Genomic DNA, 17,758 nt, shown 5'->3' with positions numbered 1-17,758 from the left:
ATTGGGTCTGCAGCTGACCTGTGAGTTTTAACTTTCAGTTGGAGTTATGCTTCGGGTCATACGCTTATGTTCAGAAAACAACCAAACTTTGTGACCTCTGGGAGGCTACAAACCTGTTCTGTTTTGAAGAGGAAGGGGCAATTCTACCTGCCAGCAAAGCACCTGTGGTATCTCTTGAGAAGAGGTGTGGAAAACCCATGATCTTTAGCCACCAGGAATTGTCCTCATCTTTGGCAAGATATTTTTTTTCTGCGCATATATTTTTGTCACAAAGGGCGTTTTGACTTACTTTACTTGGAAATAAAGTAAATCCTTCTCTGACAGAAGTTCCAAAGATATGAAACTTATGAATGAGTTTGAAGATGGCAGAAACCACCTGCAAAGCTTTTCCCCTCTGCTTATCATTGTTAATTTTCAAGGGATCTAATATGGTTTTTTCCAGAGTCTACCTTAAGGTGATAAAACTGTAGCAGTTCAATGCCTGCTGACTGGCAGTGCTCAAGCTTGGATAGTCGCTGAAACCAAGGGCATACGCTAAAGCGAGGTGTAAGGCAGTAGAAACCCGTGAGCATGCCGTAACTCATCAGCAGTGGTTGAGCACTCTGGGGCAGGACATGCTTTGTTCCATGACTGATTGCAACATCAGTGTAGATTGTTCAGTACTTAGTAAATTCTGCTACGTTCTCAGTTTTAAATGGTCTCTTCACTGGCGTTTTGTTCTTCCATTAAAAAAAAAAAAGTTGTTCCATAATGATGTATTCTGTGATATCTATGATATATATCTCTCATATATGCGATATATAATATATGTGATGACGTGATATACAGAAATACACAATATCATACAAATCTTACATATCACTTGTATATATGTGATGTATTTGTATATATTGTATATATACAAATATGTATGCACACATACCTATACATCTGAAAGGCGGTTGTAGTGAGGTGGGTGTTGGTCTCTTCTCCCAAGTAACTAGCGATAGGATGAGAGGCAATGGCCTCAAGTTACGCCAGTGGAGGTTTAGATTGGATATTAGGAAAAATTTCTTCACCGAAAGCGTTGTCAAGCATTGGAACAGGCCGCCCAGGGAAGCGGTGGAGTCACCATTCCTGGAGGTATTTAAAAAATGTGTAGATGTGGTGCTTGGGAAAATGGTTTAGTGGTGGACTCGGCAATGTTAAGTTTACAGTTGGACTCTATGATCTTAAAGGTCTTTTCCAACCTAAATGTTTCAGTGATTCTATGATTTTGTGATTCTTTTAGATATACATATATAAAAATGCATATGTATGTGTGTGATGATTGCTTCAGAATGGTATCTCACTGGTTGAAAGAGGTGAGTGAGTGGAGCACAATATGAAAGTCTTCATACTGCGTTGTCTATCGAGTGTCAGGAACCAGTGTTCTGTGCACATTTTTACTGAGCCTTGCTAGGATAAACGTAGGGACTATATAGGATGTACCAGGGAACGGTGGATGAATTATTCAGAAAATCACCAAGAATAGCAGGAGGCTTTTTTTCTTTTCATACATAGAAATCAGGACCGGATGGTGCTTTGCAAGATCGATGTTAACCAAGCACAAACTACGAGTCTTAATAGAGCGAAATAGCTGGGCAAGATATTTGGATTGTGGTCCAGTTAGTGACATCATTACCATCTTCAGCCAGCGGGCTGGCTTTTTCTGAGGCTTAAAAGGAAAGCTAGACTTTTTTGCAGACACTGCCTTTGCAAAATCCTTACCCATTCATTCAGAAAGAGAGGCAAGAAGCTTCAAAACGCATAATTTCCCTGGTGGAAAACAAAATGCAAGTTTCATGTAGCTGCAAGAGCAAGTTAGTGCCTGATTTCTTCATTTCTAGGCAAAGATTTTGATTTTTCCTTTATCATGACTTTTCTGACAGTTGGCAAAGAAAATGTCTAATGGCCTCTCAACAAATAATGTTGTTCCTGATTAACTCTGAACACGTTTACCACAAAGCAGGAACAGTGTGTTCGGGTTAGGCCAGTCCATGCTATGCAGTGGGAAGGCACTTGCTATTTGGAGCAAGAGTCCCTACATGTTAATTAGAAGCAACTCCTGTTTAGACAAGCCCCCTAGAAAACTGTTCTGGCACGCATACATGCAGATACAGACTGTCTTTATTTGTTGTAAGCATGAATAAGACCCATGGATATCAATCTGTAAATATTAAAGGTTGCATATGCCTGTTACAGTTCACAGGCAATGCTCAAAAGCTTTACTTCTCACGTTGTTTTCTGCAGGTAGGGCAGACTGTGGCCCCAAAGGCAAAATCTGGTGGGTAATCTTGAGTAATATATGGAATTACATATGGATGTTGTACTGGTGTACACAAGATTGTTTTCTGGTATTAAGCTATTGAGTTGTATAAAAAGGGACAACTTTTCAAAGGTTTGTTGAATGAAGGTGTCCCCCCATCACCCAAAGACTCACAGAATCACAGAATGTTCGGGGTTGGTCATCCAGTCCAAACCCTGCTGAAGCAGGGTCACCTACAGCAGGCTGCACAGGACGTGTCCAGTCAGGTCTTGAATATCTCCAGAGAAGGATAATCCAGCAACCTCCCTGGGCAACCTGTTCCAGTGCTTCGTGACCCTCAGAGTGAAGAAGTTCTTCCTCATGTTCACGTGGAGCTTCCTATGCTTCAGTTTGTGCCCGTTGCCCCTTATCCTGTCGCTGGGCACCACTGAAAAGAGTGTGGCCCCATTCCTCCTGACACCCACCCTTAAGATATTTATAGGCATTTAGAAGATCCCCTCTCAGCCTTCTCTTCTTCAGGCTAAACAAGCCCAGCTCCATCAGTCTTTCCTCGTAGGAGAGATGCTCCAGCCCCCTCACCATCCTTGTAGCCCTCCGCTGGACTCTCTCCTGTAGCTTCTCATCTTTCTTGAACTTGGGAGCCCAGAACCGGATGCAGTAAGACCCCTTGTTGTTCGCCCTCCCCCTTCTCCCCTCAAACCCATCAGGGTTCTTCAGTCAGCCAGTTCCCCTAAGCAGCTCTTGAGAAAAACTTCTTCTAGCGAGAGAAATGTGACTGGTGTAAAGTTAGGTCTTTTCCAGTCATCATGCAGACTACCTGCGAAAAGTGATTAATAATACTTAAAGGGAAAACATCAAGGTCTTTTGGTGAGAAGCCTGCTTCCCAATGCCAAAGGATAAAGAATTTACCACTTCACTTGAGCATTGGTTCCAGTGTATAATTGTGTTCACTGCTACATTTTTTTCCTTTTTATCCCATTTGATTTGGCTACTGGTACTTATTTTTGAATACAGACACATTTTTAGAATTCCTGCCTAAACTTTTTATTTGCAAACTGCAATATATGCTCAATCACTTTACCTGAGGCTTTTATATTTGCAGTTTACACTAGGTACAATTTCAATTTATTGAGCTACTTCTTCTCCATACAGTTTGATTTTCAGCAGGTTTGTAGAGGTGAGGGAGCCCTGAGAGAAAGAACAGCATACATCACCCAGGAGAATATCTGAATTTCCTTTCTGTTCTTTATTCCAAATAAATTTGCCTGGACATAATTCAATGTGGATACAATTGCTATAGACTGGAGAAAAAGTTCCCACTTCCAGTTGGAAATTGTGGATGACTTTGGTTTTTCAGGCTACTTGAGGCTTATGTGGTCATGCTCTGTTTTACTTAATGGTTTTGTAACCTCTTAGAAAATTCAGAGCCACTTTAGCAAGTGAGTGGAGATAATTAGGGTAATGAAATGTCTATGAATTTTATGAATATAGGCAAAAAGGCTTATAGAGAGACCCTATAAATGCTCTGAGTGAGGAAAATGGTAGTAGTGTATCTTTTGACATGACAGAGAACTTGAAATATTTATAACCCCACCAACTGCAGGAAAGCCTTCAGTCAGAATTTAAGATAGAAATTCCCCCAGTTCTGGGGCTCTTGGCTGCTGGCTTGTTTGTGGAATGCCAGATAGCACTGGCACACTCCTACGCGACATTTGGACAAAGAATTTCATAGAAGGGGGTTTCCCTCTTGCATCAGATGAACTCTGTCCGTTTAGACTTACACTGATGACTGAAAGGTGGGTCGTGCCGCCCGCACGTGTATTATATGCTCTTTCCCTGTGTTCGTTCCTGCAGATTATTGTGTGACATAAGACTGGATGAACATTATCAGAACCTGGAATGTATTTTAAATGTAAAACTCCGTCAGACATACAGATAATTGCATGTTCTATAATTAAAACTGTGTGGGCTTTTCCTTCAAAGTATGGCAACAGCTGTTATAGCACATCTGGAAAATATGCTTTAAGCAAAGGTATTTTAGCTCAGAGAATTTCACAATGCATGGGATATTTACCAGCACTTCTTTCCAGAATGCTAATCTGATTTATCAGTTTTTTGAATATGAAAGTCTTCATTTTTTTATGGTGTTTGCAAAGCTGGCGTTGAATTGATATCACAGATTGGCCATTCCAGTGTGGTTCAAGGCTAAATGCTGCAAAACAAAAACATTGCTTTGCTACTATTTTTGGGTAGAAGCCACGTAAGCCTTGTCTAATGCCCTAGTAATATTTTCTTCACTGATTGAAGCCAAATATTTTCCCCTTCTTTGATTTTAAAGAGAAATAATTGTTTCATACGGAATCGCATTGAAAGGAAAATTGGTCTTATGGCTGGACTCCTGCTCTGTGCTTCTTGAGGCTCATGTTAGTGCCATTCTGTGCTATCTCCCTCTCTAGAAAACAGAGATAGCTTGACACCCTACAATTACTCAGAACTTCTCTGAAGTCAGTGAGAGTGTTTACAAGCGAGGATCCTGGCACTTTGAAATGACTGGCAATATTTCTTTTTGTGATAGGAGCCCAAGCGTTGTGGTTTCTGTGCTTTCTTCAGAACAGTTATGTAGTCATTGCACTACAAAACCAGAATTTTTAAAATTAATGGAAATGGTTAGAGGAAAGCAGAAAACTTTAGCAAACTTTTAAAACCCTCTATCCATTAATTTATTGATAATGTTACTCGTTTTGTTTATTTGGAAAAAAATTACTAAAGATGCAGAACACCAGAACCTTTACTAACAAGGTAATATTGTAATCAAGCATCTCAAAAGCAGCCGACCAACTTGCTTTCAAGATGATGAGGAAGATTTTGCAGATAGATAGCATATACCTATAGTTTCCTGAGTGAGAAATCAGTTTCCCTTTATTTAGAGTAGCAGATAACTTTTTTTGTGCTAGATAACATTGTGTTGGAACAGCTTTGCGCCTGAATTTTAAATCATAAATGCTATGCTTGTTGTGCAGCTGGAGGCAAAATGCACTTACAGCTAAAAAAATGAATGAGGTCAGGAAAAAAATCTATGGCAGTGAGACTGCAAAATAAAAGAGTAACATGGAACATATTAGTGGTAATGTGGGAAAATTAATTCCAAACTATTGACAGTTTAATTGACCTACAGGAAACACTTTAATGGGCTTAGTATGCTGTGCTGTTCTTCATTTTTTAATCTTTTCCACTGGGCAGAAACCCAATTTTTCCAAGTATGGGGTTTAAAGTTGTAACAAATGGTTGCTGTGGATTGCAAGGTGGTCAGATGCCAGCACTGGATGTGTGACGAAGTCTCTTCTTCCATCCAACACTGGCAAAGCCCATCCTGTGAGCAGGGCTTGGGTGCCTCTACTCCACTCTTGTCCTCGTCTTGCTAGTTACAGAGGCTCTTTACACATGATATTCATATGGTGATTTGACCCCCAGGCTCCGACTGCATGAGGAGAAGATCATCAAAGATCGGCGTCACCACCTTAAGACGTACCCGAACTGCTTCATTGCCAAAGAGCTGATCGACTGGCTGATTGACCATAAAGAGGCCTCAGACCGAGAGACAGCAATTAAACTGGTGCAGAAATTATTGGATCACAGCATTATCCACCATGGTAAGTGCAATATCAGCTGCTAAAAAGTTCTAAGCTAGATTTTACTGACTGCTGTGAAACAGAAAAATCCCGCTTCTGCTCTTCCATCAAGTATAGGACTGGTAGGATCCTTTCCCTGCCGGACAGGGACATCTCCCTTGAACTGTGCTGCTCCACAAGAACCCCTGCGTCCTGCGGGACATGGAGAGGCTGGAGAGGTGTAGAGTGATGTTCCCCACGTCGATACGGGGGTGGAAGTCGCTGGAGACTGTGCTGCTGCCTCTCTGCCTCTGGAGCAGCCCCAGCTGGATCCTGTCCCTTCTCTCCCCGCTGCCCTCACCTCCCTGCTCCCTGCAGCACGGTTTTCCAGCTGAAAAACCCATCTGAAAAATCAGCCGGCAAAAAAAGGTCATTTTTCTCACATGGATTAGTTCTCTGGCCCTGTCCCTCACACCAGCTGCACAAACATTGGTGCTGGTACAGCTGCAAGAATGTTAGTGGTCCGACTGTGCCCTGATTAATTTTCTCCTAAACTTGTTGTCTATTTGAGACCTGTTCCTTTCAGCTTCTTGAATAACAATTTGCGCTGATGAAAAGGAGACTTCCAATTTAGTGGTAGCGTTTAGCTGCCTTTCAGTGCACAAAAAGGCTAGGAAGCACACAAACAAAGAAGATCCAAGCCTTGGGTTTCAAGGGTATAGTATTACCCATTTGAAAAAGGCAAAATGTACCATTTGTTTCTTTTTTATGGGAAAACTGAGCAACTGAGAACAGATGAATGTTGACTTTATGCAGAGGTCACTGTATGTGCAGCAATGCTGCTGCTATCTGCAGTACAGTAACACCTTAATTAAAGAAAGAAATGTACATATTGAATGAGTGCCACTTCTACAGCTTCTGCTCGGCTATTAAATTAAAATTCTGGGTTGTTATGGAAACTGGGACTCACAGTAGATAGTTAAAGAATAAAGTAATTATAGGGTACTCAAATCTGACTACTTAATCCTCTATTGAGAAAATGTCAGTGAAGAGTTGCGTGGATGCCTGAGTGACTTAATTTAATTGAGCAATAGAGGTTTTATTGCTGAATGCTTGTTTAAAGCTTTAACACCCTTCAAATGTTTTCTACCTTGGGATCCAATTGCACACTATAACTTCCATACAATTTTTATATGTCTGTGTGTATATATTACACGTAGAGCAGGTGTTTCTTGAAAATGTTCATGTACTGCACTCAAATTTAATAAAGTAGTTTGCAAAGTGAGGCAGGGTAAATTCAGAAAGGTTCAGTCTGTTTCTGCGGGATGCTCAGAGCATCAACTCCCGTGGCAAGTGAAAGAGGTATCAGTTCCTGCTCCTGTGGTGCAGAAGGTGAGCCTGTGTCAGGGGGCTGACAACTCTACTAGGAGCAGCTTGGCTGGAATATCCTCCCCGTTAGTTTATGCCCTTGCTGATGTCCAGAGCTCTGCTCTGCGTTTACAGGAGCCCATCATCAGCTGCTCTCTTGTAAACTTTATTTAGCATTTCTTAGTGTGCTCCTGTTCTACCTACCATTTGCTAGCTGGCATGGCAGAGCAATCGAGATGATTTTGAGAGGGGAGAAGGCTTTGAGTGGAACAGTTTCTGCAGCAAGTCTCAGGCTTCCTACGGCATCGCTCGACTGACACAAGTAACTTTATGAAGTTTGCCAGTCCTTAAATTATTGGGTGTTCTACACTGGTGGCCTTTTAAACAAGCTAACAGACTGTTTTCATCCAAAGGTTTTCCAGGTATGTAGCCGATGGACACTATTTTGCTCTTTTTGTTTGCAGTAATACTCAGAAAAGTGATGAAGAGCTATCCCCCTCACCTAGAAATCTGGTTACCTATCTGAGCGTTTTCTCCAGCCTTTCGTCAGTTAGTAGAACTGAGTGGAGCTGTGTGCTCGGAAATACAGGGGGTTAGGCTCCATAGGTGCTTGCTTTGGAGTTCAGCAGCGCTACCTGCTACATGGATTCTCAACTCCTTAACATCTATATGAAGCTTTTTTTCTATTATTTTATGTTTCAGTCTGTGATGAGCATAAGGAATTCAAGGACGTCAAACTGTTCTATCGCTTCCGAAAAGATGACGGGACATTTCCGCTGGACAATGAGGTGAAGGTGTTCATGAGAGGACAAAGACTGTATGAAAAGTATGTTGCGTTCAGTATCCATAACGTGTTGGTAATAGCACCACAGGAGGCAAATGATACTTGTTAATCTATTTTCGAATAGTCAGAGGCTTTCAAATCATGCAGGAACGGGTCTGGGTAATCCCGTGACTTTTAACCCTTCTCGCTTTCCCATTTCACTTTTGCTTTTCTGCCATATTCACTTGTAGCTTTTTGTTTAAAACCAAATAACATTTTCTTATGTTCTGGGTTGCAAATATATCTATATGAGAACCCAATGTAAATTTAAGCCCTTGCAATCTATTCTGTAAAAATAATTACTAAATGATGATTTGTCATGTAAAATTGTAATCACAAGACCTAAAACATCAGTACATCAAAATGTGCGGAACAAGTGTCAGTTTGTCTGTGGAGACTCCGTATCTACAGCTTCACCAGGAGGTATTATTTTAAATAGTAGGTGAAATTAATCTTCAGTGTTCCGGTTTGCAAAGCTTCTACATCAGAAAGTTTATATTAAAAGTAGTTTCAAAGAAAACCCAGCCAAGAACATCTAATTAAGATTTGAAACAGGTGATTATGCTGAGGTAGTGAATATCCCACTGGATTACTTCGGTCAAATAACTAGGTAGCTTAACCATACTTCCCAATCTATAATTAATGACATTTTCATTCAGGATGTAGAGATTGTGACACGGTCCTTTCAAGCAGAGTGAATAAAATGCATGTTGGCATATGCTACAATGTAATGCAAAAGACGTGATATGTTATTTACCAAAAAACTTGAATTATTGCTCCAGACTGAATCCCACCCACTCTCCTACTTGTTTAGAGCAGAAGCATGCAGCAGCTGAGAGAAATGCTGTGTCTTCTGGCTGGAGTAATTTTGTTTCCTTCTTAGAATAAAGCACTCGGGGCAATCCCAGGTTTAAAAGCTGATGATAAATATGGTTTTCAAGGTTAGAAGGCTCTGAAGGTCAATTTGGTGAAAGAGCAATTAAACTGAAAAGTAAACCAATAATTGTAAATGCCACTCCTTTTGTTGCACCCATCATATAAAATTCCCTGAGACTCAGTGACTGAGACTATTTAAATTAAAAAAAAAAAAAGTATATACATAGAGAAGTCATGAGAAAATACACCACTGGAAAAAGCCTTCATTGGATGCACTGGGACAGATGCATTGAATCACTCATCTCCAAAATCTCCTGTGCCTTTCTGAGCACAGCATTTGCTCCTTTAGACTCTGTAACACGCAGTGCCTGCAAGCCTGGCCCATATTATGAAAAGCTGATCAGTGTGTCTATGGTAATAAACCTTTTTTCTGTTTGTTTTCTATATTTCTGTTTCTATTCTTCTGTGAGAAAAATTGTTTTTTTGTTGGTGAGGCTGATAACAGTCCTCTGCATGAAAGGAGCCACGGTGGGAAGAACCAGTTCAACTAGTGACTACTGCTGTACTAGTTCTACCAGTGTCTGCTTCCATCCTCATTTCTCTGGATGGAGAACTATCCCCAAACCAATGTCTAGTGTCCAGTTTGTCCAACATCACGCTGGCAGAAAAATGTTCATAACAGTACAGGTTGTTCCCATCTTGGTAAAGGAGTTAATGCCAAAAGCAGCACCTGTATCTAAATATAACTGCATCGTTATGAGGTGCTTGCTCCTAGGCAACGTATCTGAAGGGTTCAGAAACTTTTAAAACCAGCCCTGAGTGCTAAATATAGTATAGATTAAAAATACGTGGCATTTCAAAACCAGTCTGTGACAGTCAAAGCTAGTCAAAATTCTCCATGGATCACTGGAAATATTTTATAATCACAGGAGATAAGAACACATACCTGGGCCGTCTGGGCTTCGCTTTGTTTATTGTAGCAAATCCAGTGTGTAGAGCACTTGGATTTTGTCAGGTCTGTTGTCCATGCACGCTTATTAGCAACACCTTCACAGTTTAATTGGATGCATTTTAAACTCAAAATCTAATACTGAAAGTCAGACTACTACAGGAGGAGTTCTGCAACGAAACGTGTGTATGTGCAATATATCTGTTGTATCAGTTTGCTGACAGTGTTGAGAAAGAAAATACTAATTCAGTGCAGTTAAAATAGTTACTAAATGGCAACAACTGGAGAAAAGTATTCATGCACAGATGTGAAGACACTTACCAGTATGCTCAACATGTTTATCAAAATGCCTGTAGGCCTAATTTCAAGAGAAAGGCAATGATGCCAAAAAAAATCTATCTGAAATCAACATATTTTAAAAATCTGTATCTAATTTTGTAGATGTTAATGACCTTCACTAGGCTTTGGTTGTTTAAGATAGACATTATAATACTATTTCCCTCTCTTCTCCACCCACCGCAGTGGGGCTGGAGTACCGTTACATTCAGAAGCCAGTGTAGTTTGTGCTGGCCAATAATTGTGGCCGTGTTACCCAACATCAACCCATGCCAATTTGTACCCTCGGTGGGTAAAATGAGGAAAATGCTTGAGGAGGGTCAGCAGGTAGTTGCATGGGCAGAGGAATGGACACGTAAGGCAGGTTCCCTGCATTTGGAGAGCTGTTTTGGTTAAACACCCTGTGCTCTCCCCGGGACATGGGAACATTAGGACCGACCCTCGCTGAGGAGCTCCCTTTCCATGTCTCTCTTCTGTGTGACCACAAAGCTCCTCGTAGCCTGGATTCTCTTCTCTTCTGGCATTACCTCCTTCACCTACTGTGGACATCTTCGACGGCTTTACCCGTGAGATTAGAAGATTTAAAATCAGTCTCCGATTATATTCTCCCTTCACTAATACTGAAAATCATAAATAACTTCAAATTCCCTGTGCATCATTGCAAACTGTGGTAATCCTTTCTGTGACCATGTTTTGCGGTTGAAGTTTATAACTAGAGATGGCACCTACTGGGTTTCCTACGGTCTTGTCTGAAAATTGTTGAATAGTTTATTAGGTCCGAGTATCCGTTTTCATACTGTCCGGGACTGAGCAGCTAGGTCGAATGAGATAAATGTGTTTCCTGTTCAGCAACTGCCCCACTGCAAATCTTAAATAAAAGCAGCACAGACCTTTCATAGCTTAAAAAAAACCAAAAAAACAAGTTGTGCAAGGATCGTAGTTTTATGACGTTTGCAATTCTCAGTAGGTTTTGGTCAGGCACACAGGATTGTTGTGTTTCTAGTGCAGCTGGGTTTAGGAGCTAGAAGTCATCTCATGACACTGACTTCAGCTCAGATTTTTCAAACAGATTTCACAGTGAAAGAAGTGCAGATTTATGGTTTTAATTTCAGGAAATCATTCAGATAATTTTGAGACTGCATTCTTTGAATCACTTTCATTTTAACTCATCAGTGGTTAATTAAAATTTTTCCTCTGCTGCAGTTATTTAGGTAAAACAAGGTTCGAATTTTCTTTTGAAAAGAGTTTGAATTTCAGTGTTTGGCTAAATACATTCTTTTAATGCAGAATAACACCAGTTTTAGCAAATAATATGTTTTGACATGAATGGCCTCATGTTTTTTTGAAGCAAGAAGAAAATGGAAGCGATAGAGGCAGTTTCCAGTTCTGGCTAATGAAAGTCCAGGTTTTTGGGCAACTTAAATTGGTACAGCTTTGTTGACAGCAGTGGAGTTACAGTGATTTACTTCAGTTAGCGATGTAAGTCTCCAGATTGCTGTTTCTGGGTTTGTTAAACCATCAATTTGTCATGTCTGTTTGTTCACAAGTCCAAATCCTTTGCAGTACTATTCTGGGCACACGCAGAAGGGTGTGAAATGTCAAACTGAGTGTTTTCCACTTAATATTTTTCCAAATTTCTTTTGTGTCTCTGTAAAAAATTAACAATTAGCATCTCTTTTTCAAGGACCTCTCTATCTGTGACTTCAATGAGCTGGTCAACTAATTATAGACTCATCAAAGAACAATTAACACAATCCTAAGGATTTTTTATTTAGTGCCCGCAGAGCCTGGGTAACCAGTTCTGGGTAACCGTGCAGCAGATGGTATGAAAAGACACGAGGTTTGAGTTTGCTTTTTTTTTTTTCTGGGGAGAAAAAAGCCTGGTGAATGAGGCACATTTAAGGATGGTCCCTTGGAGAGCTGTCTGTATTAGATGTGGCTAGTGTGGGACAAAATGTTGCCTTGCATGCAGATGCTTGTAAACCAAAATAGGAAAAAGAATAAAGTCTTTGCAAGAGCTCTGGAGTCAATACCATGTCCCCTGTGGCACATACTCTTGCTTTTGGCCTCGTCCCTGTCCTCAGCTAATTTTGACTTGCTTAGTTCTTCCTCAGCTCAGAGGTGCTGGCAATGACGCACCAACGTCTGAATGAGCAGTTCCTTATATCTGCTGCTGACATACAGCTGTGGCTGAGCAGCCCTTGCCTGGCTTGGGATCTGCTGCCTGGTGGTCAGAGCCAGTCGGTTCGGGCTTCTGGTTAGCTGTTGTCAAAGTCAAGGGAATAAATCTTTGAGGTGAAATCACAAGGGCTGGGTCCTGTCAAACCTCCTTGTTGTAATTTCAAATGAAACTTTTCTCTGGGTTCTTATGGCACAGATTTTTCTGATGCCTCCCGAAGGAGGTGATGTTATATTCCATGAGCTATGGACGTGCTGGCAGTTCAAGAAAGAGATAGCTCACATGTGGATTTACATGAAATTCAAATTTTTGATCAGACGGGGAAAGATTAAGCGCTTCCAGAATATTCCTGTTGTAGTTCAGTTGTGCCTTTAATTTCATAATTGGTTGGTGAAGGGAGGGGAGTTGTTAGCTTTATACAGAAAAAATAACCGTGCCATTCTTGAGCTATTATTCTGAAAGTCTTACCACTAGTCCAATTATTAGCCTATAATAAATAAAATAATTATGAAGAAAAATGAAATTAATAAATAGGGAGGCTTTGGTTATTGGTCTCTCAACAAAAAAAGTGGGATTCTTTACTGAAAGAGAACGATTATCATTTCTTCTTTCAATCTGTCTTCTCTTTCAAACTGTCAACCTTACTTTTGCATTAGCAAAATACTGAGTCTTTTTATACTGTGTCATTTGTGTCGGTTACTTGAATGGAGAAGAATTTTATTAGCGTATTTAAGCTAGGTACATGCCAATTGCTAAGAGATTCAGAGACGCCCCACAATGTTCCTCTGAGCTCTGGTGTTAAGTGGAGCCAGCTGAGGCACAGAGACTCTGAGACTCAGGCCTCAAAATATATTCAGGTGTGTAGCTCACTGACTGCAGCTGCATCACTGGGTGCTCCACGCTAAATATGTATCAACCACCCAAACCACAGCATGACCTTTTTTTCCTTCCTCTTGAATTTTTCTGCAGCTTTTTAAAGCTTATGGGGGGAATTTTCAAAACCATCTAAATGACTTCAGGGCATAGTCTTGCTAACTACAGAAATTAATTAGAAATTTTTGAACACATTAGTTACAATCTGATGCTTTTAGGCTTTGTTTCCAAGTTGATTATATATTAACTTTAGAAAAGGTAAGGAACTAAACAGGGGGAATGGGAAACTGAAAAACTTTGGTTTCTTTTAGGGGAAAAAACCAAGGAAGCATTAACTTCACACAGGGATATAAAGCTTAACTTATTTGACTAAACAGTTACAATTCACAGATCGATAGCTCATAGATTCATAGATTGATAGCTGGAGGAAAGATTTAGCAAGTCAGTGAAAGGTTCATGCCTGCTTAATATCTGTGAGATTTGCCAGAGTAGATCTGGAGTTGCTTTTCTGAAGAACCATTTTCCCTCCTGATTTTTTCGCCCCGTACCAGGCTGATGAGTTCTGAAAATACTCTTCTGCAAGCCAGGGAAGAGGAAGGAGTCAAGTATGAACGGACCTTTGTAGCATCGGAGTTCATTGACTGGCTGATCCAGGAAGAAGAGGCCACGACAAGGACTGAAGCAGAGCAGCTCGGCCGCAGGCTGCTGGAGCACGGGATTATACAACACGGTGAGAAATTTACTGCCAGATAGCAAAAGCTACACTTTCTGTAGCACTTTCTTCAGGTCAAATCATACGGAGGGGCACTTGTCCTCTTGGTCATAATATGTCCAGGTTCTAAATAATTTCAGGTAGGAGTCTAGGTAACTTTATTAAGTAAAAGGGTTGCTTTTTCAAAAGCTCGTTGTCTTAGTTCTGAAGATTCTGCCTCAAATGCAGAATGCGGCTAGAATTTGGGATTGTACAATAACAACATAAGGATGTGGATGAAAATCAGCGCTCCTACATTTGTGGTAACTAGCTTGTAGAACTTCTTATCATCAATACATATAATTGAGGCAAATAGCTCTGTGAGGATCAAGTAGGGATTAGAGCTTACTAAGCTAAATTTTCGATGTAGAATAAAAATGTCAGGTTCTGTGTGTCTTCCTCCTTGAGGACAGGAGCAGAGCACAATCTGATGCCAGAAAAGCAACGTTCCTTTTAGTTGTGTTGCAGTGTGATTCTAGTGTGTTTGCGCAAGAAAGAGGGCATCGCTTTCGTCTGATGTGTTATTGTTTGTCCTGGTGGGGTAACTTCTTTGAGGCAGGTATCGAATATTTCTTCATGGTCCAGCACAATGGCTGGCAGATGCACCTTCACTAAGGAGCTCACTCTGTTAAGGGTGGAGGAGACGGGGTTTTCTCACTGTACTGTCCTGAGGGTGAAGAAATGAACACCCCTGGCACTAAACCCCATTTTGCAGTGCAAGTTGCCCTTCTTTGGCCAGGCGTTTTCCACCATAAACGCATCGCAGGGCCTCTGGGAGTGATGAAGTGGTGTCAGAACGTGACAGAACAAGCTGGCAGTAGCTGTTAGCTGTATTGTTTAATGCACAACGGGAAAGTAATCAGATCCTGGTGATCCAAATGTTGTAAAATCAACACTAATTCTGACAGAGAACAAACAATTCACATTTATTAACAGGTTGTTAATATACAAGGTGCTAGGTTGACTAGGTTGCTTGTTGCTTTGTGAGGAAACCTAGGAGTAGAGAAGAATGGGGGCATAAGTGACCCACACAGTTCCTTCGTGTTTGTAATCATGCTCACGTTATCTTTAGGCTCCAATTACTAGCAGCTACTTTTGAATGTTTACAATAATCAGCTTCCAGTTCTATAATTACCCCTGTGCTTCCTATGATTTATAGGGTGCCAACTGCTTGGAGCTTGACAGACAGGGAAGGTATGCCACCCCTCCTCTTTATAGCAGCAATGATTTCATTCCTATTTTTACCCGAGCATTTTCTGTGTATTATGTACGAGGTAAGCTTTCCTTAAAAAAAAGGGGGGGAGAAGGGGGAAAGACAGTAGTGAGATTTAAGCTGATATTGATGTTTTTCTTCAGAGAAAGTAAAGTCGGGACTTGATATTTGGTGCAAAGCTGGATTTACTTTACTGTTGAAATCTTTGCGGAGCTAAGAAAGTCAGGATGTGGTATTTATTGCAGATCAACCATTGCTACATTAACTAAGGTAAATGTTCAGCAGTGCACCTTGGCAGAGAAATAGTATTGCCCCTGTCAAGCGGGGTTTCTGGAGGTGTTCCTGAGCAATGCTGGCCCTGCTCACCTTGATGGATTGCCCTGGCCAGTTTTGCAGATATATCCCCTGCCCATCCTCTTCGGGCAGTCAAGAGTGCATACAAAGTGCTTTCTCAGAAAGAGACTTGGGACTCATGGAGCAACCACAAACGGGGCGCTGGGAATTCGTTGATTGCTGAGGAAGTGGCCTTGTACTCCAAGGTACCGTCGTCTTCCTCATCCAGATCATTGATAAAGATGTTAAACAAGACCGGACCCAAAACTCAGCCCTGGGGAACACCACTCATGACTGGCTGCCAGCTGGATTTAACTCCATTCACCACCACTCTCTGCACTCGGCCTTTCAGCCAGTTCTTTATCCAGCAGAGAGTACGCCCATCCAGACCATGAACAGCTAGTTTCTCCAGGAGGATGCTGTGGGGAATGTTGTCAAAGGCCTTACTAAAGTCCAGGTAGATGACGTCCACAGCCTTTCCTTCATCCACTAGGCGGGTCACCTGGTCATAGAAGGAGATCAGGTTGGTCAAGCAGGACCTGCCTTTCATCAACACATGCTGGCTGGGCCTGATCCCCTGGTTGTCCTTCACATGCCAAGTGAGCGCACTCAGGATGAATCACTCCATAATCTTGACCGGCACTGAGGTCAGGCTGACAGGCTCTCCTTCTTCTGGCCCTTCTTGTAGATGGGTGTTACACTGGCGATCCTCCAGTCATCTGGGATCTCCCCTGTTAGCCAGGACTGCTGATAGATGATGGAGAGTGGCTTGGCCAGCTCCTCTGCCAGTTCCCTCAGCACTCTTGGGTGGATCCCATCCGCCCCCATAGACTTGTAAGTGTCCAGGTGGCACAGCACGTCATTAACTGCTTCCTCCTGGATTATGGGAGGTTTGTTCTGCACTCCTTCCCTATCTCCCAGCGCCGTGGGCTGACTACCCTGGGCGTAATGAGTCTGACTGTTAAAGACTGAGGTGAAGAAGGCATTAAGTACCTCAGCCTTTTCCTCATCATTATTGGTAATATTCCCCCCCCATGTCCAATAAGGGATGGAGATTCTCCTTGGCCCTCTTTTTGTTGTTGATGTATTTGTAAAAACATTTTTTTTTTTGTCCCTTACAACAGTGGCCAGCCTGAGTTCTAGCTGGGCTTTTGCCTTTCTGATTTCCTCTCTGCATGATCTAACGAGACCCCTGTACTCCTCTTGAGTAGTCTGCCCTTTCTTCCATCGGTGGTAGACCCTCTTTTTTCACCTGAGTCCCAGCAAGAGCTCCCTGTTCAGCAAGGCCATTCGTCTTCCCTGCCAGTTTGTCTTGTGGCACATGGGGACAGCCTGCTCCTGTGCCTTTAAGACTTTCTCCTTGAAGAATGTCCAGCCTGTCTGGACCCCTTTGTCCTTCAGGACTTTCTCCCAGGGGACCCTGTCAACCAGCATCCTGAACAGGCCAAAGTCTGCCCTCCGAAAGTCCATGGTGATGGTTTTGCTGGCCCACCTCTTAACTTCACGTCAAACCAAGAACCCTATCGTTTCATGGTCGCTAAGCCCAACACGGCCTCTGACCACCACATCTCCCAATCTTACATCTTTATCAATGATCTGGATGAGGGGATTGAGTGCTCCCTCAGTAAGTTTGCAGATGACACCAAGCTGGGCGGGGAGTGTCGATCTGCTGGAGGGTGGGAAGGCTCTGCAGAGGGATCTGGACAGACTGGATCAATGAGCCAAGGCCAACTGTATGAGGTTCAACAAGGCCAAATGCTGGGTCCTGCACTTCGGTTACAACAACCCCATGCAATGCTGCAGGCTTGGGGAGGAGCGCCTGGAAAGCTGCCCAGCAGAAAAGGACCTTGGGGTGCTGGTCGACAGCTGGCTGAGCATGAGCCAGCAGTGTGCCCAGGTGGCCAAGAAGACCAACGGCATCCTGGCTTCTAGCAGGAACAGTGTGGCCAGCAGGAGTAGGAAGGTGATCGTGCCCCTGTACTCGGCACTGGTGAGGCCGCACCTGGAGTACTGTGTTCAGTTTTGGGCCCGTCACTACAAGAAGGACATTGAGGTGCTGGAGGGTGTCCAGAGCAGAGCAACGAGGCTGGTGAGGGGTCTGGAGAACAAGTCTTACGAGGAGCATCTGAGGGAGCTGGGGCTGTTTAATCTGGAGAAGAGGA

General features: G+C 42.3%; 1 protein-coding gene across 1 annotated transcript in view; it reads left to right on the top strand.

Moving 5' to 3' along the window:
* The window catches only part of DEPTOR (DEP domain containing MTOR interacting protein), an 83,217-nt gene that overhangs the window by 23,537 nt on the left and 41,922 nt on the right, over nucleotides 1-17,758 (top strand). Inside the window, exons 2-4 of the mRNA XM_075415634.1 lie at nucleotides 5,759-5,937; nucleotides 7,966-8,089; nucleotides 13,851-14,029. Of these exons, the coding sequence (XP_075271749.1) occupies nucleotides 5,759-5,937; nucleotides 7,966-8,089; nucleotides 13,851-14,029 (482 nt within the window). The remainder of the gene's footprint in view (nucleotides 1-5,758; nucleotides 5,938-7,965; nucleotides 8,090-13,850; nucleotides 14,030-17,758) is intronic.

Source organism: Opisthocomus hoazin, chromosome 3 (assembly GCF_030867145.1).
Source record: "Opisthocomus hoazin isolate bOpiHoa1 chromosome 3, bOpiHoa1.hap1, whole genome shotgun sequence".
Classification (NCBI taxonomy): domain Eukaryota; kingdom Metazoa; phylum Chordata; class Aves; order Opisthocomiformes; family Opisthocomidae; genus Opisthocomus; species Opisthocomus hoazin.
Note: the sequence above shows the minus strand (reverse complement) of the source record. Positions and strands in the feature narration are given on the sequence as shown.